The following is a 24791-nucleotide window of genomic DNA, read 5'->3' on the forward strand; positions in this document are numbered from 1 at the left end:
TAAAGTCAGGGTAGTAATAGTACTGCTTCAAGGACTTGGGGAGGGCCTCGCAGAACCCCTGAGTGCAAGCACTCAGCAAGTTTTCACTGTGGTGGTTAGGGTTCCATGCCGTTTCTCAGAAGTTATCTGAAACTCAAACTTTGCTTGTGTGTGTGTGTGTGTGTGCGCGCACGCACACGCTTAGTTGCTCAGTCGTGTCAGACTCTTTGCCACCCCATGGACTATAACCCACCAGGCTCCTCTGTTCATGGGGATTCTCCAGTCAGGAGTACTGGAGTGAGTTGCCATGCCTTCCTCCAGGGGATTTTCCCAACCCAGGGATTGAACCCAGGTCTCACACATTACATGTGGATTCTTTACCATCTGAACCACGAGGGAAGCCCATGAATACTGGAGTGGGTAGCCTATCCCTTCTCCAGGAGATTTTCCCAACTTTGACTTATACTAAATCTACCCGCTTCCTCCTAATTTGGAGTTTGATTTTGTTTTACTCTGAAAAGCAAATTTTTAAAAATTAATGTTCTGTCTTCACTGGCCAGCAGTTTGGGAAGTTCCAGTCGTTAGCTGTTCCAATGCCCTCTTTCTCCTTTAAATGGTTGGTTCTCTTGAAAGGTTTTTGCAAAAAGAGTTGCTACGGTCAAAGAAAGCAGCAACAATTAGAAGACTTGTGAAATAAGGTTCAATTGAATTACAATGAACTTTCACAGAATTGTGCTTTACCTTTTTTTTTTTTTTCTTCTTCTTTCTCCTTAGCTCTCATCTGAAGTTCAGTAATCTCACCTTGATTTCAACCTACGGACTCCCAGGAAAAAAACTTCTGGGGAATGAACAAAGGAAATTTTTAGCAAATGAGTATGAATTTCATTTTCTAAAATTTATTTTATATGAGCATACAGATGATTTACAATGTTGTATTAGTTTCAGGTGTACAGCACAGTGATTCATTTATACTTATATCCATTCTTTTTTAGATTCTTTTCCCATATAGTTATTACAGAATATTGAGTAGAGTCCCCTGTGTTGTCCTTGTTAATTATCTATTTTGTATATGGTAGTGTGTATCTGTTTATCCCAAACTCCCAGTTTATCCTTCCCCTGCTTTTTCATACTGAAGCCTAAATGCCCTCATTTATGTGCGGTCCTCTTTCTGCTAAACAGTAGAAAAGGGAAGTGGTGGGCTTTTTTTGTGGGTTCAGACACTCTTTAGGAGATGCAAACGCAAGTTCAGAGTGAATGGCAGGGTTGGGAGGATGCTGGCCTGTTCCAGACATCTGGGACGAGTCTGCTGACCCAGACACCACCTACACTCAGGTTCTGAGTGACTCTCCAGGGCAGGGGAGCTTGACCGTACTTGCATCAGAACAGGCAACCCGCTGAAAGGAGCTAAAGGCTGGGTGCCTCCCTGGGGTGAGGGTCTCAGACCCACCCAGCCCTCTAACACCCGAGGTTGATGAAGCAAAGGTCTTTGGAGAGATCAAGGCAAGCGTCAATGTTTCTGTCCCCACAGAATCAGTCTTAAGACAACATCCTTTCTAGAAAATGCCATTTCATTATCACTCAGCTTCCACTCATTTTAATTTCCTGAGCAAAGCGTGAGTACAGGCATGATTAGGCTCCCTACCTCTAGAAACAATGTCCCTGTTTCGCCAGGAAGGAGGGAGGAAATTGTTCTCAGTGGGGGTTGTGGGGGTGTTAATTTTAGACCCATGAAGAAGGATCCTCTTTCCTCTGTGAAAAAGGCTGATTTTGCTGTCAAACAGTGACAAAAACAGCAGCCACCTTGCCAGCAGAACCAGGCTCATTTTGACCCAGTACTTTTAAAACCAGACTATAAACTTCGGAGTTTTGGTAAGGACATCATCAGAGAGCACCGTCAGAAGGGATCTGGGTTTGGAGCCAGGTCGACGGAGGTTAAAATTCTGCCCCCACCACAAAGGGGACTTCATCTCTCTGTGCTCTGAGGGATTTGACTGTAGATTGTGCTTGGCTAAACCAGGCTCACTGGAGTTTTGGGTTAAAATCAGTCTAACACCAAGTTCTGGCTGAGCGAGGACAGTCAATCCATTCACACGCCTTCCCTCACTTTCTGTCTTTCCAAATGACACAATTCCCGGGAAATACCGGTGTTCCTAATCATTGTCTCATGAGGAATGTAATTCAGTCAGCGTGGCCAAGGTTTCCTGTCAGTCTCCAGGCCAGGTGTGTTTCAGAAGAGAAGAGAGAGATAGTGACACTCTGCTGGCCTGATTCTGCGGGGACCTGCATGTGGCTAGCACTCGGTCACCTGGTGCCTCTGCCCCTGTTCTTCACCCCCATCAATGCTATCGGCTCAGTCGCCAGAAACACTGCAAAAACGTGAATCAGATCATGTCAACTCACCAGCAGCCAGGAGCTGCTCTGTCCAGCGTGGCAACCGCAAGCCACATGTGGCTGCTTAAGTTTCAATTAATTACAGTTCAAGGGGATTAAGGTTCAGCCCTTCAATTACTTGAGCCACTTTTCAAGTGGCCGACTAGCCGCGTGTAACTCATAGCTCTCCTATCAGACAGGCCAGCTGCAGAAGGATTCTGTCATCACAGAAAGTTCCATATGCTCCATCTAATCTGAAGCCTGTCCTTTTCTGCTGACACCTCTAACCCCCTCTTTTAATATGTTTGCACTTGTTCTCTCCACTGTAGCCTCACCAGCCTCCTTGATGATTCTTGAACACAAGAGGCAAGTCCCCACCTTGGAGGTCTTTGCTCCCTGGTGGCTCAAATGGTAAAGAATCTGCCTGCATTGCAGGAGACCCAGGTTCAATCCCTCGTTTGGGAGGATCCCCAGAGAAGGGCATGGCAACCCACTCCAGTACTCTTATCTGGAGAATTCCATGGACAGAGGAGCCTGGTGGGCTACAGTTCATGGGGTTGCAGAGTTGGACACCACTGAGCTACTTACATTTTTCCACGAGACCCATTCTGACCACCCAATTGTCTGCAACCAATTCTCCAGGACACTCCAGTCCTTTTCCTCTGTTGTTTTCCTTATTACTGAAATCCTTGTAAATACACAGTTTGCCTTTAAAATGGTTGATTCTGAATCCTTCAGCTATATTGCAAACTCCACAAGGGCCGGAATGTCTTGCCTTTTTGTTCGCTGATGGGTCCCAGTGTCTGGGACAATGTTCGACACTTAGCAGGTGCTCAGTAAATTATGTCAAATGGATGATGGATACCTTCAAAAAGTACCTACCAAAGTCCCCTCCACCAGGGTGTAGATAGGGGCTAGATAACACAGCCATATAAGATGCTTCTGGATGCGGACCAGCATGTTATCCTAACCCACAGAAGCTACAACTAGAAACAGCAACAGGATGCTGCCTTTCAAATGGTCCTCAGATCACGATATAGGAAACTTTCTGATCATGGAGTTAAAAAATAGCAAGTGTGTTGACATCTGTAAATCTAATTATTCAAATTCCTCCTGCTAAATATTGGGTTGGCCAAGATGTTCAATCGGGTTTTTCCATACTAGCTCCTGGAAAAACTTGAATGAACCTTTTGACCAACCCAATACAAATTCTGAACTTTTCCATAACCAGTGTTTGGATTTATTATTGCCATTATTATTTTTTGAAGAGCCATGTTTTGTTCCCTTGCCCCATGCTCCCACACCGTCCAGCCTCTGGTGGAAGTGCTAATGACTTACCCAGGATGCAGCAGAAAGGAGGGCACTGGGAGGGAGGGGGAACAGGCAGAGGGAGAACGCCTCTAACTAGACGATCCGCTCTGAACCACTGAAGGGTAATTACGATGCTCCTTCTTCCGGGAGTGTCACAATAAACCCTGCTGAAAACCTCTGAGGTCCTTTCCGATCCTGTAGGGTTTTAATTCCATGAAATGCAAGTCTTCACCACACTTACATTTATTATTCCCCTGGAGTTCACTCCTAATTTTGCACCTGGGACCTTAGGCTAAGACTTCCGATCTCTAGGTTTGAGGTCACTGCAACTTTGAGCCAGCTGGCCACTCTGTATTTCTACTCCCCGCCCCCCTCCTTATTACCTGTCTCCGGAATGTTCTATGAAGACAAATTTTCACATTATTTCTGTGTCAGGGTCAAGCTCCCTTGAGAAACATGAAGTTCCATGGACCTCCCTTCTTTGGTTTCTTCTCTGTCTCCCAGAGAATCCTGGTGGAGATATTTCTCTGGTCTCCAAGCCTTGAGATGGTCCCTGCCATGTGAGAATCTTAATAATCATTTACTCTGCTTAGGAAATAATTTTACAGGCAGAACACTTACAGCCTCCAGTATCTAGCTTCACCTACCTGATGGGTGAATTAAAGGAGATCCAGAATAGTTTATAATATCCAAAACGGATGGGCATCACCTGCCCAGTGATGTCCTAAACTGAGAAATGTCATTCTGTGTGGTCACAGGCTATAAAAGAAAGCATCCCACATTTTCCATGCTTCCTGAGGTTCCCTAAAGCCCCAGTGTTTCTGAGTGCCAGCCTGCTGGACAGAGCTTCAGATCTGAGCTCTGAGATATGAATTCTGAAATTATGAACACTGCTGACCGACTATCATTAAAAATGGCATTCATCTTAGCCTTTCCCAAATTTCTCCTGAGAACTTGCATCTTTGAGCAGATCCTCATGTGACAAATCCTTGTGCGTTAATGAAATTTAATTTTTTCCCCATCTTGGATGGCTGACAGTACCACTCTCTTAGGAATGGATGATGTCGCAAGTAGCAACAGGCCTTCATGGGTCTCTTCGTGAATGTACGAAATCAATGAAACATCCTGCTTTCCTATAAAGCTACCAACATGGCTTTTTAAAAAAGAATTTCATCTCACTATCTGTTATTTTCCTGTGACAGGTCAGCCCCCTATTTTCTTTTCTTATTAAGAAGAAATTTTCTTGTTTTTTAAGTGTTGTTGCATGGAGAGATACAAAGCCCAGACTCGCTTCTCTTTCACAGGCCCCATAATAGGGTCTAATGTGTATCCATTACCAGGGTTCTTTTTGTGTGGTGCGAGCAGACTCTACACATGGATCAAAAAGAAAAAATGTTCTCCCATTACCACTTCAGAACCCTGTTTGCCTCTAAGCAGAGTAAACAGGGTTGTGTATTGTTAACATTATCTGGACTAATACTCCTCACATATGCATCCCACTTGACCGGACAGCATCTCGTACATTCTCATGCCCATCCCTCACAACCCTCGAGGTGGGTGAGGATGGGTCATTGTCTCCTGCTCAGAGGTGGAGATGGTGAAGTTCTGAAAACGGGTGTAGAGTCCCCAGTTTCCTTGGCAACAGAGCAGGAACACAGACCCTGGCTCGGGGAACACAGACCCTGGCTGTTTAGACCCGGGTTTAAACAGACTCAGTTTTCTGCTCTTCTGCATTCTCGGTCTTCAGAACAGGATTATTAAAACATCCTGTACCTGAGGGTCATGCCCTCCAGAAGATTCTGGAAAGAACCCTTACAGAAATCTAAATAAACCCAAAGCCACAGGAAATCTACTTTTCTCCCATTACAGTGTTGTGTTCATCCTCAAATAGAACCCAGAGAAGCAAACCCGTCCATCCTGGACCTGCTCTTATGGAAGCAGAGGTCCCTATAAATCACCTTTGTTGTTAGGAGGGACTCCCCAAAGTCCCCAAGGATTGTACTGGGTGCAAACATAATTCCCCAATTGACACCTTCTTTAAATAAAATGTGTTTTGTTGTTTGAGCATGAAACCATACGCTTATTCTGGATATGAGTCATTTATCAAAAAGCCTTCGCATATGGGCATGGTTCTCTGTATTCTGGACCTCGACCCCTGCCTTTAGGGATCCTCAGGTGTCACTTTCTTCATCCTCATTCACTCCGAGTCTGTGGTCAATATGACAAGATGACAGTTGTCAATATGACAGTTCAACAACTAAAGTAAATTTGCACCGGCCATGCATTGGAAGGAAAGTGAAAGTGAAGTCGCTCAGTCATGTCCGACTCTGCGACCCCATGGCCTGTAGCCTACCAGGCTTCTCAGTCCATGGGATTTTCCAGGCAAGAATACTGGAGTGGGTTGCCATTTCCTTCTCCAGGAGATCTTCCCCACCCAGGGATTGAACCCGGGTTTCCCTCATTGTAGGCAGACGCTTTACCATCTGAGCTACCATGCATTGGAAGGAAGAGTATTAGAAATGATTACACACACACACACACACACACACACACACGGGAGTGCATGCACCCTCCGTGGAGTGGACTGGCCTACCCCAAGCAAAATAATTTAGCTTTAATAGGAAGATGTCAATTGGCTTCTAAATGTTTCACGAGGACAAATCTAGACTGCCCAGGTCCTGGTGAGTTCTCAGCAAGAGCACGGGCTCGGCCCACCAGGGGCCCTGAACCAGCTCACCAGATGTCTCATTAATGCTCGCTGTCAGCTGCTCAAATGTCACTGATGGAGCCTCTCTCTCCGCAGCCACTGCTATAATGACAGAGATCATGAACTGATGTCGCTGTGCTCCTGGGTCAACGTGGTGGCTGCTAGGATGACTGCCATAGACCGAGCAGCCAAGCAGGTCATTGTTTCGAGAGAGAAAGTCGTGCTCTACGACCACCTCATCCTCTGCACCGGACGGCAGTACCAGGGAAGCTCTCGCGGGCTGAGGGAAGCGGGGTGGGGGGACGGGTCACAGGGTGGCTGGGCCCACATCCCAGGGCCAAGAGTGTGCCTCCCACCTGCACACGTGACCAGAACTGGGTCCTCCTGGAAACCTGCTCCAAGAAAGCATTCTTCCCAAGGATGAAAACCACAGCAAACTGAAGAAATGGCATCCTTGACGCTGTGGTCCCAAAGCCGAACACTTGCCACTCACCAGGGCAGAATCCAGACACAGCCTGTCATGCATCTACAGGAAATTAACTTTGCCTCAACAGCCTACGGCTTCCCTGATGGTTTGGACGGTGAAGAATCCACCTGCAATGCGGGAGACCTGGGTCCAATCCCTGGGTCCAGAAGATCCCCTGGAGGAGGGAATGTCAATCCACTCCAGTATCCTTGCCTGGAAAATCCCATGGACAGAGGAGCCTGGTGGACTGCAGTCCATGGGGTTGCAAAGAGTCAGACGCAACTGAGCAACTAACACTTTCAAGAGCCTAACGTTTGGCGATGGTGCCAGGTTTACAAGAAAGTATTTCAGACACACACACTTTGTGTCACCCTTGTGGTATTGTGTGTCTTGGTTACAATACTCTAGGGAGTGTGGCTGGTGGCTTACCTGGTGACCATGCTCTCCATCTGGGTTAAATTCTCAAACTGTACTCGAGGAGAATGCTCCAGGATGTGACTGAAGCTGAGTTTGAACCTTCTCACTCTGCAGTAGCATTTTGTGCAGAAATAGGTCATCTCTTTGATGGAAAGAGATTTAGATGATGGAGTCTTTTTGTTACATTTCCCCCAAGGAACTGGATAGGCTCCAAGTTGGGTTTGTATGGAGTTATCCACCCCCTCCACCATGTCCCAGGCAAACACTGGTCGTATTTTCCTGGTGCTGTCCCAGGCTACCATGGGGATTCACTCATGCTTGAGCTGGTGGTTATGGTGAGGACAGACAGCCTGGCAACCCTGAGCATCACTTACTTCTATCACTGAGCCCCAGTTACCGGTTGAGTGCACCTAGGGCACTTTTGAAATAAACCCAGGCTGGGCCCCGCCCCCAAGGGCTTTGTTTTAATTATTCCGAGGTGAGTGGGACCCAGTCATCAGTATATTTTTTGAAGCTCCCTGTTGATTCTTTTTTTAAAAAAAATTAATCAATTTAATTGGAGGATAATTACTTTACAACATGTGATGGTCTTTGCCATACATCAACATGAATCAGCCACAGGTATACACGTATCCCCCCACCCTGAAGCCCCCTCCCACCTCCTTCCCCACCCTCTGGGTTGTCCCAGAGCACTGGCTTTGGGTGCCCTGCTTCATGCATTGAACTTACACTGATTTGAGGCTAGGTTGGAGAACTATGGACTCGAACATTCTAGAACCTCATCTTACTTTAGAGCAGCGCTTCTCCAGCTGTCATATGCACACACATCTCCTGTGCATCTCGTTAAAATGCAGATGCCAGCAGGTGGTGGGGTGGGGGAGGGTGTGGCTGAGAAACCTCAGTTCTGACTTGTTTCCAGGTGAGGCCAAGGCCGTCAAGGGAACCCCTGATGGTCCAGCTCGGATCAGCCTCTGAGTGATGTCTTTTCTTCCTACCTCCTCCTCCCCTTCTGCTTCTCCTCCTCCTTTTAAAGAAATCCAGTTCTCAAAGTGTAGAAAAGGATTTTTTTTCTGGATTTTTATTTATAAAAATAAACGAGGTCCTTAAATATTCCTCTTTTTTGAACATGAAATCAGAAGACACCAAGCACGCCTCTGTCCCCTGCCTCACCCCAGAGCTCCAGCTGCGCCCTGTGACCGTGGGCTTGGGAAAATGTGAGAGGAGGCCCTGCCAGCTGTCCAGAGTCTCGGGCGCCTGCTCATGTGTGCCCAGCTGCCCCATGGCTTTCGTCTGTGGCACATTAAGCTCTTGCCCTTTTTACACCAGGCAACATGAAATGAAGAAGTGATCAAGAGTGTTCCAATTTAATTTTTCCAGAAGGACATGAAAACTAAAGGTACATAAACTGATATTTTTTTAAAGGCAGCTGAATTCATTGGGCGCTTCCAGCTGTTATTTCTGTCCCTAGTTCCTTCTCATACAGTCTCTCATGATTTTGTCCCAATGCTGTGATTTAAAAAAAATACTAACAAACTGACGAAAGTAAGACTATATGTTATATCTGTTATAAAATAGAATTACAAACCTTAACCTCTAATCTGATTTGTAAATGGCATGGATCAGTCTAAAATATCGTGCAATATTTTTGATATCCACATCCACCACACTTTTTTTTTTCTAATGAGAAAATCCATGCTCAAGCTACACTGTGCTACAGGGTTTTGCATGAGGAGGGCTAGTCTCTACTTTCAAGCCCTCTCTCCAGGGTCAGCCATTCCAAGGCATTTCCGTTATTCAGTCTTCATGGGTTGCTCCCCAGAACTCGCAAAAATGTGTTTGTAGTTTTCCCCTTGATCGGTTGACTTCTGGTATGACCTATGGCCTTTGTATTTTGGAAGACGAAGATTTTTCTGGTTCACATTCAGCCCCCTCTAACCCCACCCCCACAAAGCCCATGTATGGATTGGTTATTTTGATTGCTGAGCGCACACTGGTTCTGAAAAAAACTGTGTGCAAGAGCTTACAACTGGGGTCCCCGAGCCCCTCCACGGCTCTTGGCACATCATGCAGACCAAGAGAAGCCTGCCCCCACGCCGGGCTGTGGGTCGTCTCAAAAAGAGGAAGGATAAAAGCGTCAGCCTGAAGTCAGATGAGTCAGTGTGGCCATGGGAAAACCGTGGCTGGGACTCCCCACGGGGCAGTACTCTGGGGAAGCCAGGAGGTGGGGTAAAGATGGCCAGCCAGAGGGTAAGAGCGAAAAAACAGGTGCATGGGGCAACAGCAAAAGGTGTCAGGCAAATTCATACCGCTGTTAGGAGCAGCAGCAATAGTCACATCCAGCAAAGCAGAACTAACTGGAGAAATACAAGAATCCCCATTTCACAGATGAGGCAACTGAGGTGCCATGAGGCTGAGGCCCAAGGTCAGACAAGACAGATTGTCCACAGTCACAGCAGGGTGGCAGATTAGGGGCTAAGGTTAGAGCCCAGGTGGTCTGGCTCCAGTTCTTCGTCCTTGTCTTTCTCTCCTCTCTCCCTCTTTCTGTGTCTCCTTCCCCTTTCCTTCCTGCTCTCTCCCATAGCTGTGGTGCAGAGGTTACCCTTGATGGCTTTTAAAAGTTTTCACAACACACAAATTCTGGAACTTAATATTTATAGCTAGAGTCAGATAAACAGGTTATTGGGGGTTTTTTTAAGTTTTTTTATTTCATTAAAAATATCTGGAGAAAAGCAACTCAGTTCTGGTAAAATGGCTTCCAGGTGTCATCAGGAACCCAGACCCTCTGTCATTTGTTATTCTGCCTTTATAATGTTTTTCTATCCTCAGCATCTTGTGGTGGCTGCTGTGGTTCCGGCCATTTCATGTGCAAGAGGCAGGAAAGAGGAAGGACTAGGGCAAAATGACTTCACTCTGCCCCCTTCCCTCCTGCTTCCACCCCATCCCTCATCAAGGATGCCTGCTTATCTCTCTTGACTTTTAGGTCATAAGTGGGGAAACGTTCCAACTGGGCATATGTCCCGGGAATCCATTCCTAAGGAAGAAAGGGAGACAGAATAATGAGTAGGCCAGCAGCATCCCCTGTTGCCATATTAACTTGCTGAGAATGGGGTGGCCAAGAGGCTCCCACCAGCAGGTGATGCTCAGTCCTGACACTGGAGTGGTTGGGAAGTCCCCTGCTTCTCTCCAGTCACAGTTCAGTGCCAGGTTAGTGGTGGCAGAGAACCTCTGGTTTGGGGAGCTGGTACGGATGGGCTTCTACATTGAATGCCCTCCTATTGAACTTTACTCCCTCCTGTCACTGATGACATCATGTGATTTTCCCCCGTAGATCCTTTTTGACGTATTGAGTTCTGCTAAACTCTGTGTGGGCAACTTAGTTTGGGAACTTAAAAATTCTAGCTTGAGTTTTGCCTGTTTTGTGACATGCTGCTGTGCGAATATGAAAATGTTATCCCTTTCATTTCTAATTCTTTATAGTTTAGAAATGTGCAAAAACAACTCCACCTGCTTCATTGCACAGAAGAATTATATGGATCTTTAGGCAGCAGTTACATCACAGGATTGTAGCAAACTGATTTTCATTTTTGACCTTATTCCTTTTTCCCCTCTTTTCTGTGTTTTTTTTTTTTTTTCTTTCATCTGAGCACACACTATCTGGAATGATAAGTTGTTTGATAAACTGAGCAGCTCTCAGTTTGCTCTTCAGCTCTGCCTTTTTCTGCCAAGGATTTTTCCTGATTTGTTAAAGCATGATTTACTAAACTGATAGAATGTTACCCCAATTTCATTTTCTCTTAACTATCAATACAATGCTTGTAGTTCTGATAAAGTTTCAAACCTCTAAGGCACAGTATTCCACACTGTGCACTTTAAATCACTCACAAAAGCCCCTGGTGGACTGCTTTATACTGACTGCAAATGTGATTAATACCAGAATTTTACTGTGATATTGCTAAATAAGTTATATTGCTAATAAGAGATTGCCACCACAATTTTAGTTGCGATGCATAGGCACGTGCTAAGTTGCTTCAGTCGTGTCCTACTCTTTGCGGTGCTATGGACTGCAGCCCTCCAGGCTCCTCTGTCCGTGGGGATTCTCCAGGCAAGAATACTGGAGTGGGTTGCCATGCCCTCCTCCAGAGGATCTTCCCAACCCAGGGATCAAACCCACAGCTCTTACATCTCCTGCACTGGCAGGTAGGTTGTTTACCACTAGCACTGCCTGGGAAGCCCTTTAGTTGTCATAAATGACCATAGTTTCTAGCCAGCCTCCTCACAGAGAAAAGACATCCAGGTTTCAAAATTGATTCTGTTTTTTTGTTCTTTAGTCCCACTTGAAATTGAATTACATACATCACAGTCGTGTAGTCAGACTTTACTATTTCTCTTGAGGAAGGACATACCAGCAAGTTCTCCAAATGTCATCTGGTGGCACCAGCCGGCATTCACAACCCCCTCATGGCCAGGGGTTGCCGGTGGTCCTCGGGGAGGAAGAGACTCTCTGAAGCCTGTGTTGGTCTCTGCGCCAGTGAACACTGTACCGTCTGTAGCTGTAGGAGTCTGGCCTCACATCCTTAGGCCTCAGGCCACAAGTGCGCAGGACACCGGCTCCTCTGATAGAAGCCAGGCTGCCTGGGTGTTTCGCCGTGGGTTCCAGCCTCGTCATCTCCCATAATCTCCACCTGGCCACCAAATGCTACCCAGCAGGGCAGCGAGGGGGCAGCCGGGCACACCCGTCTCACTCTGCCCTTTAACTTGGCTTCCACGATGGCGCCTGTCTGTTTGATTTTCATTTGAACCAAAATAATGAACAAATCAAGAGTCCACAAAAAAAAAAGACCCAAGTGTCTGGCATTTCTTGAGAGATGAGATCTTGCCAACCAGAACCCCAAGACTACCCTGGCAGTGACTGGATGCAGCTGAGTCAAGGTTGAACACTCTAGCTGGGGGTCCGGGCCATCCAGCTCATCACAGCATCCTGGACAACGAGGACCAGAGCCAGCCCGCATCCGTGATCGTGTTGGGGCTGTTCCTTTTGCTATGGCAGAGGAAAGCTTCCGTCTTCACTTGTGTCTGTGTCAAAAGTCAGGGAACAGGAATTATACTGGAAGGGCTCTACGCTAAGTGGGAGAGAGGGAGAGAGGGAGAGAGGGCGAGGCTGGGGAGGCATGCTTCTGTGAAAAAGTGAGACAGAAGCCACTAATTTTCACAAGTAAGTGGTAGTACACTTCCCTCACTTGGTGCCTCGACACTCTGTGTACTTGACTTTCAATCCCTGATACAGTTGCTTCCATGCAGGTGTTTTTGTTTGTTTGTTTGTTTTTACCAAAAATTGGCACGTCAAATGCAGTTCCACAGACTCTTCCATGACCCCGTCCCGCCTACGGGAGCAGGTGGATCCTGGTTTCCCTTCCCTTGACCCTGGCCAGACCTTCATGATGAGCTCCGTGACTGAACCTGGCAGGAGAGCCCCTGCTGGACTCCCCAGGACCAGGTTAGAGAAGACAGTGAGCCCTCTGGACTGCTGACTTCTCCCAGGACGTGCACCCTGGAACCCAGCCACCCAGTTGTGAGGAAGCTCAAGCCTCATGGTGTTCATGTGGCATCATGTCCCCTGCCCCAGCTGGGACCAACCTCTAGACACAGGCTGATAATGATTTGTCATCTGTTTAAACACCCACCCTGTCTTCTTGGGGAAAGAAAAAGGCTTGAGTTCATCTCCAGGTGATTCCAGCCCCTGGCCGTCAAGTCTCTACCCACAGCCTTCAGGTCTTCCCAGCTGAGGTCTCCGAAAAGACCTACTGTGCCCCGTCTTTGCCCTGTCTGCATGGCTGACCTCCAGAACCTGGGAGCCTCCTAATGGTTTCTCATGACTGAGCTTTGGAATAATTTGTTATGCAGCATCAAGATGACCAGGGCAGTTCCTTTTGAGAATTAGCTCCAAGTGGCCACTTCACCCATCTGGTTTTTGTTTTGTTTTGTTGTTTTTTAAATTAAAACCTGATTCTATGTGGAGACGGAAAAAGGCACAGGTGTGCTTTGTTTATGTGAATCAGTCAGTCAATGAATTAATTACTGTTTGAACGCTTCACCTGTTACCACTGAAATAAGCATCCCTCTGTAATGCACCTCAGGTCCCATGCCCGACGGAGGTGGATATTAGCCTCCATCCGACCAACAGAGAAGTTTCAAACAGCTGCCTGCGGCGGTACACCGGCCCAATTCCCTGCAATCATTTCACCCTCAACGATGAGGAGGACTGCCTGAGGGCCCTGGCCTGGATCAAGAACAACTCCATCACAACTGAAGGTAAGGATGCTGGTTCCCGTGCATCTTTTCAGAACAGCGTTTTCTTTCCATAATGAGTCTTATTCTTCGTCTAGTTCCAGTGTATAATTAGTGCCTAATTAATTCCAACCAAATCATTCATCTGTCATGCTTTGTTTTCCAGATTAATTTACAACTTGTTGTCATTTTTGGATACCCAGCATGTTTGCTGGGGGAAAGAAAAGGGCTGGAGATAGTTTAATTATCTATAATTATTTTATTACACGAAATGAATATCCGAAGAGCAAAGCATGGCTAAAATCATTAACTAATTAAAGAATAATTTAATAAGCAAACATGTTTAGCAATTATATGGAAAATATGTCTCCTTTTGTGAGGCTGAAAAGACCTCGGAAGAAAAAGAAAGGTCTGAGTCGTAAGGGCTCTTTCCTCTCGCCACCCATTGTTCTCCCTCCGTGGTTGCCCGCACAGTCGTTCCCGCAGACGCGCACAGTCGAGTCGCCTGCCACTTCCTGCATCCAAATGAGAGGGGAAAGCATTTGTACAAATGCCTCTGCCACTCAGAAGTGTCATCTTAAGTGTCTTCCGCTCTCCTGCTTGGGTTCATGGAAATTGTTCAACTAATAGAATAACCAGAATAGGGCCTCGCTGCCGGTTTGTCTTGAAACCCGGGAGTCCACTTTTAGAGGTGACTTTCTACAGCCTCTGCATTTTACTGAAAGCACAGAGAAGATCAGGGCCTCGGTCAGGTTATAAACTACCTGCAATGGGCTGGTCTTCTAATCCAGCCTTCAATTTGGTTCAGGGATAGAAGGATCACTAAGTGACTGGAGTATGGGGAATCCATATATATACAATCAAACATATTAATCTATAATGTATTTATTTAAATATAATTTTGTCATGTTATTATAATTAATGTTAATTATTATGACTAACAATTAGAACCCACCTGCCGGTGCAGGAGATGTAAGTGACACAGGTTTGATTGCTGGGTCAGTAAGATCCCCTGGAGGAGGGCATGGCAACCCACTCTAGTATTCTTGCCTGGAAAATCCCGTGGACAGAGGAGCTTGATGGGCTACAGTCCATGGGGTTGCAAAGAGTTGGACACAAATGAGCAACTTAGCACAGCACATTGTAATTAATGTTAGTTATTATAATTAATATATTAAAATTATATACTTCTAATTTTTAGTGGAACTTTTTGGTTAACTCTAAAGTTCCTACACTTATTTCATTAAAAATAAAAAATAGATATCAAAGGACATTCAATACATTGCTGAATTCAATTTTTTAATATTTATTGGCTATTTGAATCAAAATGTATACATAAGATTGGCCTGTTTTCTCTTTTATGCTTGACTTGTCAAGGTTTGGAATCAAGGGTATGCTAGTCTCACAAAATGTTTTGGGGAAACTTTCCACATTTTTCTGGGGTCAGAAATACTTTGCATCACCTAAAAATTAGACAGGAATAACCCATAAAACCAACTGGGTCTGGAACCTTTGGACAGGTGTGGGAGATACATATATATACACATATATATATATAATTACATATATATAGCTGTATACTGGGAACCCAGATTAAAACTTGATGAAGTATTTTAATATTTGCATCAACACTTGGTATTATTTTCAGTTTGGATCTCTATGTATTTAAACCTGTTTCAGTATTTTAGTTGTTCTTTAATCACTGCCCTATGACCTAAGTACACTTAGGGAATAAGTGACTTTTACCGTAAAGGGCCAGACAGTAAAAATTTTAGACTTTGCAGGGCATATGGTCTCTTTTACAACTACCCAACTCTGCTGCTGTAGCAAGATAGCAGCCGCTGACAATGTGTCAGTGAATGGGCATGACTGTGTTCCAATAAAACTTTATTTACAAAAACAGGAGAATCAGAGTGTTCAGAACCATGCCTTTATCCATACAATCTGTGACATCATTGTTTTTGTTGTTTAGTCGCTCAGTCACGTCCAACTCTTTGTGACACCATGGACTATAGCCTGCCAGGCTCTGTCCATGGGAATTCTCTAGGCAAGAATACTGGAGTGGGTAGCCATTCCCTTCTCCGGGGATCTTCCGACCTGGGGATCAACCCAGGTTTCCTGCATTGCAGTCAGATTATTTAATAGTCGGGCCACCAAGGACCCATTTCATCAAGCCCAGACCTCAAAATGTAACTTAAACTTGCTGAAAACACAAAAACCAGTGGTTTAATACAAAATATGATTATGTCTTAGGACTGTGCTCAGTTCTGTTATAATGTAATATTTTAAACAACTGTTGGCTGTTTTGAGAGTTAGGATTTAGGAATCTTTTGACCAAGAAAAGGGCCTTTGCATGTGGCAATGCAAGCTTTTTTGGTTTTTTAGTTTCCTTCTACTCTGTAGACCTATTAAGCCTTCTCTTGGCCATATTGCCCTGTCAGTAACCACCGGTTGAATAGGAATGGTGATTGTGGACTTTCTTGTCTCATTCCTATTTCAGCTGGAAAAGTTCCCACTTCACTTTCAAGAAAAGTATGCCTTTTAGATGTTTCTAGGTTTTAGTCACAGATAAGTGCTGAATTTTATCAAATGCTTTTTTTCTGCATCTGTTGAGGTGATAAATAATTTTTTCTCCTTTCTCCATTAATTTGGTGAGTTAGCTTAATTGATTTTTGAGTGTTGAACTAACTTTGCATCTTGGAATAATTCTTACTGGGTCGAGATGAAAATTCCTATATCCTTATTCCTGGAATCAGAATGCTAACATATTTAGAAGAATTTTTATGCCTGTGTTCATGAGCGGTACTGGTGTACAATATTCTGTAATGCAAGTTCTTAACTCTGAATGCTTATGGCAGAGTACTTAGAAATTCCAAAGAAAAAAGTTCTTGGCTTTCAAATGGGGGAGGAGCATCCATGCTATTGCATTGCCTTAACTAGTGGTCAAAGATGGTGACATTCTGGTACCCACTTGAAGGGAAATAAATGATTTTGCAAGATTTAAGAATGTCTCCCATTAGCCCTTGCATAAAACCCATTCATACCTGTTTTTGTCTACTGAATGAACGGTTAGGAAGTTGGTAGACATTAGCTTCCTATCTTAAAAGTAGGCTGCTTTCCAGTCCATTGCTTAACAATACCCCTGGGGCATCTCCCAAGTGGGTTGTCTAAACAGTCAGAGGCCTGGCACAGGCTCTGGAAGGCATCTGAGAAACCGATCCAGCCAAGTTCATTCAACTTAGGCTAGTGACCCTTTTCAGAGGACTCTAAGAGAAGTTGCAGTCCATGGGGTCGCTAAGAGTCGGACACGACTGAACGACTTCACTTTCACTTTTCACTTTCATGCATTGGAGAGGGAAATGGCAACCCACTCCAGTGTTCTTGCCTAGAGAATCCCAGGGACGAGGGAGCCTGGTGGGCTGCTGTGTATGGGGTCGCACAGAGTCGGACACAACTGAAGCGACTTAGCAGCAGCAGCAGCAAGAGAAGTTGGGAAGAAAAACGTTAACCTCCTGCCTTGAGGAAGCTCTTTCTCTTTGTTGTTTTTCCATAATTAGAGTCCTATTCAGATGAATTCAATTAGTCCCATTCCAGATATCTTCCTCACATGGGCTGCTGTGAGGAGCAAACAAGATTAATAAGCTATTTCATGTCCAGCTCAGGGTCATGTCTCTTACATGGTAAGAGTTCAGTCATATAGGCTGTCATTAGCCTTGTTACCACCACTACTGCTGTGCGATGGGGTTGTTGCTGTGCACGAAGGTTCCCTGGGTGTACATCTCAGCCCCTGCCGTCCTACTGATGGTGCAGTCTAGCATGGTCTCTACACAAAAGATAGGGATCCGTGTACACCAGGCACCAGTCTGGTTGTAGAGGGGCACCATGGCCTTCATGGGAGCCCAGGAGAATGTGAAGTTTGGAGACAGCTTCCCCAAGGAGGGAGGATTTGGCTCAGCCTTAAAGGAGGGCAGGATAAGCAAAGGAAGAGAGAGGCTGGGAACGTCTGACGTATCCAAAACCTATGGCCCAACAACTTGGGTCGGGCAGACTCTATGAAGGGCAGCAATGAGATGGGAAAGTGGAAGGGTGAGGGGGGAACTTCAGTGTCCAGCCAAGTCCAGGTTTAACTGGTTACTTTTTAGAGGTTAGGGTCCCAAGGGTGATGCTGTGCATGCAAGAGCCCTGCAGAAAGGGGAGCCCCCATCTCTGGCGCTCACGGCAGGGTGAATTGGGGTTGGAGGTGGAGGCCGCCATGCTGGTGGGGAAGGGCTAGAAGCAGCCACCTTTAATCCATTTGGTGGTCCTCTTGGCACAAGACCGCATCTCGCTCATTTCCACATCAGTGATGGGCCGATGGCATTTGAAGCAGGAAACTAGAAGTTGGCACTCCATGAAACGGAGGAGCAGAGTTTTGTCCTGCATCCATTACCATCACTCCGCCTGTCAGCTCTCGGTCCTTAATTACGCCAGAAAGAATGTGGACGTTTTTCATCAGAGTTAGCTTTTGCTCCCTCGTGCTAATTCTCCTTTTTATCAGGAGTTCAGGGCACTGAGGATAGGGTGCTTCTGCCAAGAGCCTGAGAAAAAAATCTCCTGTGTCTCATGGGTGGGGATTGAGTCAAATGTCCACCCAAGAATCACAGCCTGAATCCTGGGACAGTCCAGGCCCAACTTGAAGCCCAGGGGCTCAAGAAGAGGGGCTTGTTCTGAGGATGGTGGAGGGATTGTTCTAGAAGGATAGATGGATTCTAGGTAGCAGAAACAATGATTTTTTTTTTTAACTAAGAGGAATTTAGCTTTCCTCTGAATTTCTGCCCTTTGGAAATGTACAAACATCTCCCCCAAAGTATCACCAGTCTCCCTCCTCCAACCCCCGGCTCTGTTTTATCATGCTTCCCTCTGCTTCCAAAGGAGAAACAGTTGTTCTGTGATGGAATGAGTCCAGTCTGAAGGAAATTGTTTCAGGGGCTCTGGAGTTGGATGGGTTCATAGATGTAAATTATCCTAAACTATTAGAACTGCTCCAGCATCCTGGAGAAGAGCTGACATCACTGGCTTTCAACAGCAAACAAAACCCGGAGGGTTTAGCTGGCGGGGTGGGGGTTCAGATAGAACCCAGCAACCTAATACATTATAACAGTTTATGGCATTAATTGAAACTAATTGAAATTCAACTGCTATTACCTCTGTACTTTCCATGAAAATGAAAAGTAGGATGAAAGTAAAGTACAAAAAAATCCACCACCTTAATGGCCCGAAATGGATCAATTATTTTCATCTTTAGCTAAATACAGTTTACTGCCTTATTAAAAGCATGTTTGTAAGAAAAGTATAACATTAAAATTCCAGTGCATGAATCACTGAACAAAGCCCTTGTTATGCTATATCTAATATATTCTTCCTTTTTCATTTGGCAGAGCAACATGGGACAGGTCAGGCTTGGGTCATAGAAATCTTATTCTTTAACTTATGAAAAATAAAAAATATATTCTCTGGTCTATTCACAGACATAAAATGTTTTTTAAATGAGTGTTTATTTTATAATTTATAAATATTATTTGATATCTATGAAAATTCTTTCATTATCTAGTTGTTTCCAAAAGTTAATTATACAGATAAAATGCCAATTAGAGGGTTTTTTTTAGGAATGTGTTATATCAGTTCAGTTCAGTCGCTCAGTCATGTCCGATTCTTTGCAACCCCATGGACTGTAGCACACCAAATTTCCCTGTCCATCACCAACTCCCGGAGCTTACTCAAACTCATGTCCATCGAGTTAGTGATGCCATCCAACCATCTCATCTTCTGTCGTCTCCTTCTTCTCCCGCCTTCAGTCTTTCCCAGCATCAGGGTCTTTTCCAATGGGTCAGTCCGTCACATCAGGTGGCCAAAGTGTTGGAGTTTCAGCTTCAGCATCAGTCCTTCCAGTGAATATTCAGGACTAATTTCCTTCAGGATAGACTGGTTTGATCTCCTTGCAGTCCAAGGGACCCTCGAGAGTCCTCCAACACCACAGTAGTCATATATATATATATATAACAAGTTTTATATCCATCTGCAAATATAGTGTAGTGGTATGAGCATGCGTGTGTGCTAATTCGCTTCAGTTGTGTCTGACTCTTTGCAACCCCACAGACTATAACCTGCCAGACTTCTCTGTCCATGGGATTCTCCAGGCAAGAATGCTGGAGTGGGTTGCCATGCCCTCCTGGTTCTCAAATCAGACCTGGCAGGTCTGAATCCTGCTGAACCATCTACGGCTGTGTGACCTGGAGCTTGTCACTTAACCTCTCTGCGCTCAGTTTTCTAGAGAGCATAATTAAACTTTTCTCCTGGGTCTGTTCTGGTCATAATCATTCTGTTTCTTTTGATGTGGAAAAGGAATTATAATTCTTCATCAAAATACAATGGAATATGTAAATATACATGCATAGAAGTCATTTAAAGTACAGAAATTAATGTATAACTCTTGTTTCCTCTGGTCTTAAAAATGCATTTACTACAAAGAAAAATTCTTATTAATGTTTATGTGCAAAATTCCTAAATTTATTTCCTATCCTCTTAAGAGGTGATTTCCTGGCCAGAATGTCGGATCAGAAATTCCTTCCCTGTTCTTCTTTCCAGGGGATGATTTTCTTCCTGGAGAATTCCCCCATCTCTGTATCTTGGGTGTATTTGCCTTGTTTTGCTGGTCACACAATCAGAGTTGCTCGTGTGTTCATTTATAGCATCAAACAAGAGAGTAGCAAAAACATCGCCTCTCCATTCATGGCAACATTTCAAACAGCAGGTCTTAGTGCTTTTTCAGCCTCAGGTGGAGAAGCGACAGCTCATTGGAGTGGTGATAGGACTCACCATGTCTCCTGCTCCTCCTCAGCTGGGCTGTCACTGCTGCGGGAAGTCCCTCTTACCTTTGGAAGCTCCCTTGCACATTCGGTCCCAAAGGTCGCTGCAGGTGGGCATGAGAGAGAGACTGGGTGGTGTTTCCAGCCAACTATAATTACAGGGGCTTTCCAAGGTTGTCTTTCTTTCTTTCTTTTTTTTTTTTTTTACTACCCCTCTGTCCCCTTTACCCTGCCTCCTGATTCAGCTCTGTAATCTCCCTAATGCATAATTTATCCCCTAAAATGGACAACAGAGATCAGCCTCCCATGAAAACTGCTGCAGTTCTATTCCATCACCCTTCCTTGAAAATCAACCCAGTCTGTTCTAACCATCGGTTACCATTTGCCATTTCCAAGTAGGACCGCCTGCCATTTCTCCTCTGTCAGCCATCAAATCAAGTGCAAAGACTGGCTGTTTCTTATCTATTCAATAAACTGAGCTGCAAAGAAGACAATGAGCAGATATCTTCGCATACAACTGATATCCAGGGGGACATCCTAAGCTTTTCCACTCTATTTCTTCCGTACATGCAGGGGCACTTCCAAAGAACATACATGAATGCATCTCCTTCTAAATATTTGCAAACACTGTGAGTTACACAGCACCGAAGTAGTAGAACTACATGAGCTGGATGAATCTTTAATGACCTGGAGTTGTCTGATCTCTGAAGCCCGCTGTAGATGACAGATGCTGGGGGTACCGCATACCCTGGGGCTGCTTCCCACACCACCCCAACAGCCATCAGGGTGTTTTGTACCAGGGGGACCCCAGCCACCCCACCTGGCCCTCTCAGGCTCGGACACACTGGCAGACTCTATTGCCCTTACAAAGCCATTTTCACTGCTGTTATTTATGGCCCAGTTTCCCCAGCCCCTCTCCCACCCCACAACCACTTTCTTTCACCTACATTTATTTGTTTCTTTATTTGGCCGCGCCAATGAGGCATGAGGGCTTCCCAGGTGGCGCTAGTGGTAAAGGACCTGCCTGCCAATGCAGGAGGCGTAAAAGACATGGGTTCGATCCCTGGATCAGAAAGATGCCCTGGATGGAGGGTGGCATGGCAACCCACTCCAGTATTCTTGCCTGGAGAATCTCATGGACAGAGGAGTCCGCAGAGTCACAAAGAGTCGAACACGACTGAAGAGACTTAGCACACACACACACATGCAGCATGATTTCCTCCACCAGGCATAGAACCTGCGCCCCCTGCTATATAACAGAGTCTTAACCAGTGAACTTCCAGGCAAGTCCCTCATTCACCTACTTTTAAACCCTTTCTTGCTTCTAACTCAGCCAGAGATGATAAAATCTATTTCACTCCCCCCCCGTTTCTTTCTCCAGTTGTTTCCCCCTCTATCTGTCCTCCCTGATTCAGCCCCAGCTCCACCCAACAGTCCGCAGTATGGTAGTCACACAAGGGGCTCACCTCCCTGGAAAATATCCTTGGTCCTGGGTTTAAGTGAGAACCAACACACTAGGGGTGTTACTCTATACTGTTGTGTTGGAGGCACACACAATTTGGGCTACATTTAGAACTGGGTAGGATTTTGTGGGCTGGAAGAGAAACCCAGTAGCCAGATCTAACATGTTTCTGTCTTACAGATCTCAAGTATACAATCCATCCTGTAGCTGGTTCAGTCTTTCTTTTTTATTTTTATTTTTGGTTCAGTCTTTCTTGTGGTGCCAACTCCGTAGTGCACAGCAGGTAGAAGTGCACAGTAGGAAAACCTGGCCAGAGTGAGGGTGTCCTGCAGTAAACATTGAGAGGACCCAGAAGGAATGCTTAGTCTCAGGTCAGCAAGCTGATAAAGCCTAAACACTCTTCTGTGCATCTGGCCAGGAAGCATATTGTCCTACCTGTTATAGAGAGGCTCTGTGTGGAGCCCCAAGGTGGGCCGGGTGAGCCTGAAGTCCACCCATCACTGGGGAAGTGATGCAAGGAAGGCAGGTAGAGAAAATCTTTGATCCTTGGAAGCCTCACCTGGCTGGAGGCCAGATCCTCTACTGGGGCCCAGACACGACCACAGCCACAGCCCAGCCCAGGGGGCTTTAAGAGCCCTGGTTCCAGGATTTCCCTGGTGGTCCTGTGTTGGGACTCCTCGTTTTCCACTGCAAGGAGTGTAGGTTCAATCCTTTGTCAGGGAACTAAGAGCCTACAAGCCATGTGGCATGGCTAAAAAAAGGAAAAAGAAATAAGTAGTTTTTAAAAAGTTCTAGTTCCATGCAAGTAAAATTGCAATTGCAATCCATGCAAGTCCTCATCCATGCAAGTAAAATTATTCTGATAAATACAAACAGTAATATTTTTTACCTAGATTGATTTGTCCTGAAATGAATACATTAACAATCAAACTCTTTACTGCTGGGTTTTTTTCCTGGGGATTCCCCAAAATATAAGCCTTTGCTTCTCCTATGAATTGTCTTCATACTTATATTTTTACTTTTCGCTTATGAAAAAGTTACAGGCGTTTGCCTGAAGCCAATGTTATTGATAACAATTCTGTTATTGTTACTAATAGTAATAATAATACAGGCTTGTGTATTAAAAATGTCTACCTTTGGGCCTGGTATATCAGAGTCGTGAGATAAATAGGAATTGAATCTAAAAATTTTTTGCAAAGTAAAAGTTGGAAATGATACAGAAATAAGTCACAACTGCACAAAGATAACGGAAAGAATAGTCCCCTCCCCGCCTCCCACCCTGGAGTAGGAATGCTTAAAAGCTGAAGCACTGAACCGGCAAAGAATAACAGGCTGACTTCATAACATCGCATTTTGTGATATTCATGGAGGGATGTGATTTGACCTGTGACTTGTTATTTAGGTAGTAGAAAATTATAATGGGATTCTACTCTGTTTTGTGGGATGGGACAATGTAAATAAATGATCAGTAAAACATGTTTAGATGAAAATTTTAGATGACATCACATAGGTCTCACATAGGCATAGGCACACACAGAGTGCCCAGTGTAACTATGATTTTGGAATGTTATTCAATGAATACACACACATACACATCTCTGCTGTGGAAAGAGTGTGCTTCACCCCCTTGGGCATGGGTTTGGCCACTTGACTTGATTTGGTCAAGGGAACGTTAGTGGCTGTTGCCAGGAGAGCCTTGGAAAGTGCCTGAGCAGTCATGCCTGCCCTCCTGCACAGCTCCCAAAAGAGAATATGCCTCAGGTTGCTATTGGTCCAAAGAGGCTGAGAGAAGCATGGTGGTACTGACTTGACACCAACCATAGCTTGGAGCCATAGCAGCCAACATTTGTCAGCCTGCAGACCTGTGAGCTGACCTGCCACAGGCTTATTGTTTCTTTGGCATTGAGTTTGAGGGTAGCTTGTTACACAGCATTATTGTGACAATAGCTGACAGTTACAATAACCAAAGTCTCATGTTTGGGGGAGGTGTTTCAAATTACATTAAAAGACAAACTAAAAAATAACTACTTAGAAGTTAGCACATATATATATATATATTATATATATATATATATATAGAGAGAGAGAGAGAGAGTGATCTAATTTAAACACAAGAGGTTTCATGAAACGTATTATCTTTTGAAGTCCTCAGACTCTCCAACTGCCTACAATCTGTGGGCAACCCTGGCTAAACATACAACCCTCTGATGACCCCAGCAGCCTGGCATTGCTGGGGCTTCTATGAGCCTGTAATGAAAAAGCAGAATAGTTGCTAAAAGCCCACATAAAGGAGAAACTGGAAAAATAATGAAACTCTGAGTTGCATGAGGCCTAAACGCTTAACCTGTTACACGGAAAATGAACGTTGTTTTCACATGCATATTTGAAAGAAGGGACAGAGGCCCTCAAATTTGGACAATGTGAGGTTCAAGTTTTGGCTCTCCTGGTGGGCTACTTCTTTGTTTTGTCAGACCTCTAGGAGCCACATTTTGCAGCAGGTGGGTACCTCAATAATTTAAACAAAATATTGGCTCTTTCAGCCAAGGAAAATGCAGCTTACTAGTGAGTCTGAACAGGGAGGCAATCAGAGCCCCCAGATCAGAATGTCCTAGGGAAGGCAGGGAGGAGGGGCCCTGCCCCTGGCTTCTTTCCCCATTGGCCATCCGTGTTTGAGAAAAGGAAGTAGGCGAGGACTTCGTAGAAGCTCTGAAGCTCCGAAAAACGCCTGAAAGCGATTCCAGTTCCTTTTCTTCTAGGCAAGTTCCTTTTCTTCTAGGCAAGTAAGATAAGCCATTATACCTCCTTTCAGTTTGATTTTTGCATAATTTATTCCACAAAATTGAGTAAATACACTTGCCATTTATTTTGTCTCTTAAAATTCCTTTTCATATCATTTCACAAACAGAAAGAAAAAGAGAGATAAAGTTTAGTGATAAAATTGTTACAGCT

The 24791-nt window shown here is 45.0% G+C and overlaps 1 protein-coding gene across 1 annotated transcript in view; it reads left to right on the plus strand.

Annotated features, from left to right (window-relative positions):
* The window catches only part of CFAP61 (cilia and flagella associated protein 61), a 249520-nt gene that overhangs the window by 163978 nt on the left and 60751 nt on the right, over positions 1–24791 (plus strand). Inside the window, exons 19-21 of the mRNA XM_069547844.1 lie at positions 754–852; positions 6464–6628; positions 13381–13559. Coding sequence (XP_069403945.1) covers positions 754–852; positions 6464–6628; positions 13381–13559 — 443 coding nt within the window. The remainder of the gene's footprint in view (positions 1–753; positions 853–6463; positions 6629–13380; positions 13560–24791) is intronic.

Source organism: Ovis canadensis, chromosome 13 (assembly GCF_042477335.2).
Source record: "Ovis canadensis isolate MfBH-ARS-UI-01 breed Bighorn chromosome 13, ARS-UI_OviCan_v2, whole genome shotgun sequence".
NCBI lineage: Eukaryota > Metazoa > Chordata > Mammalia > Artiodactyla > Bovidae > Ovis > Ovis canadensis.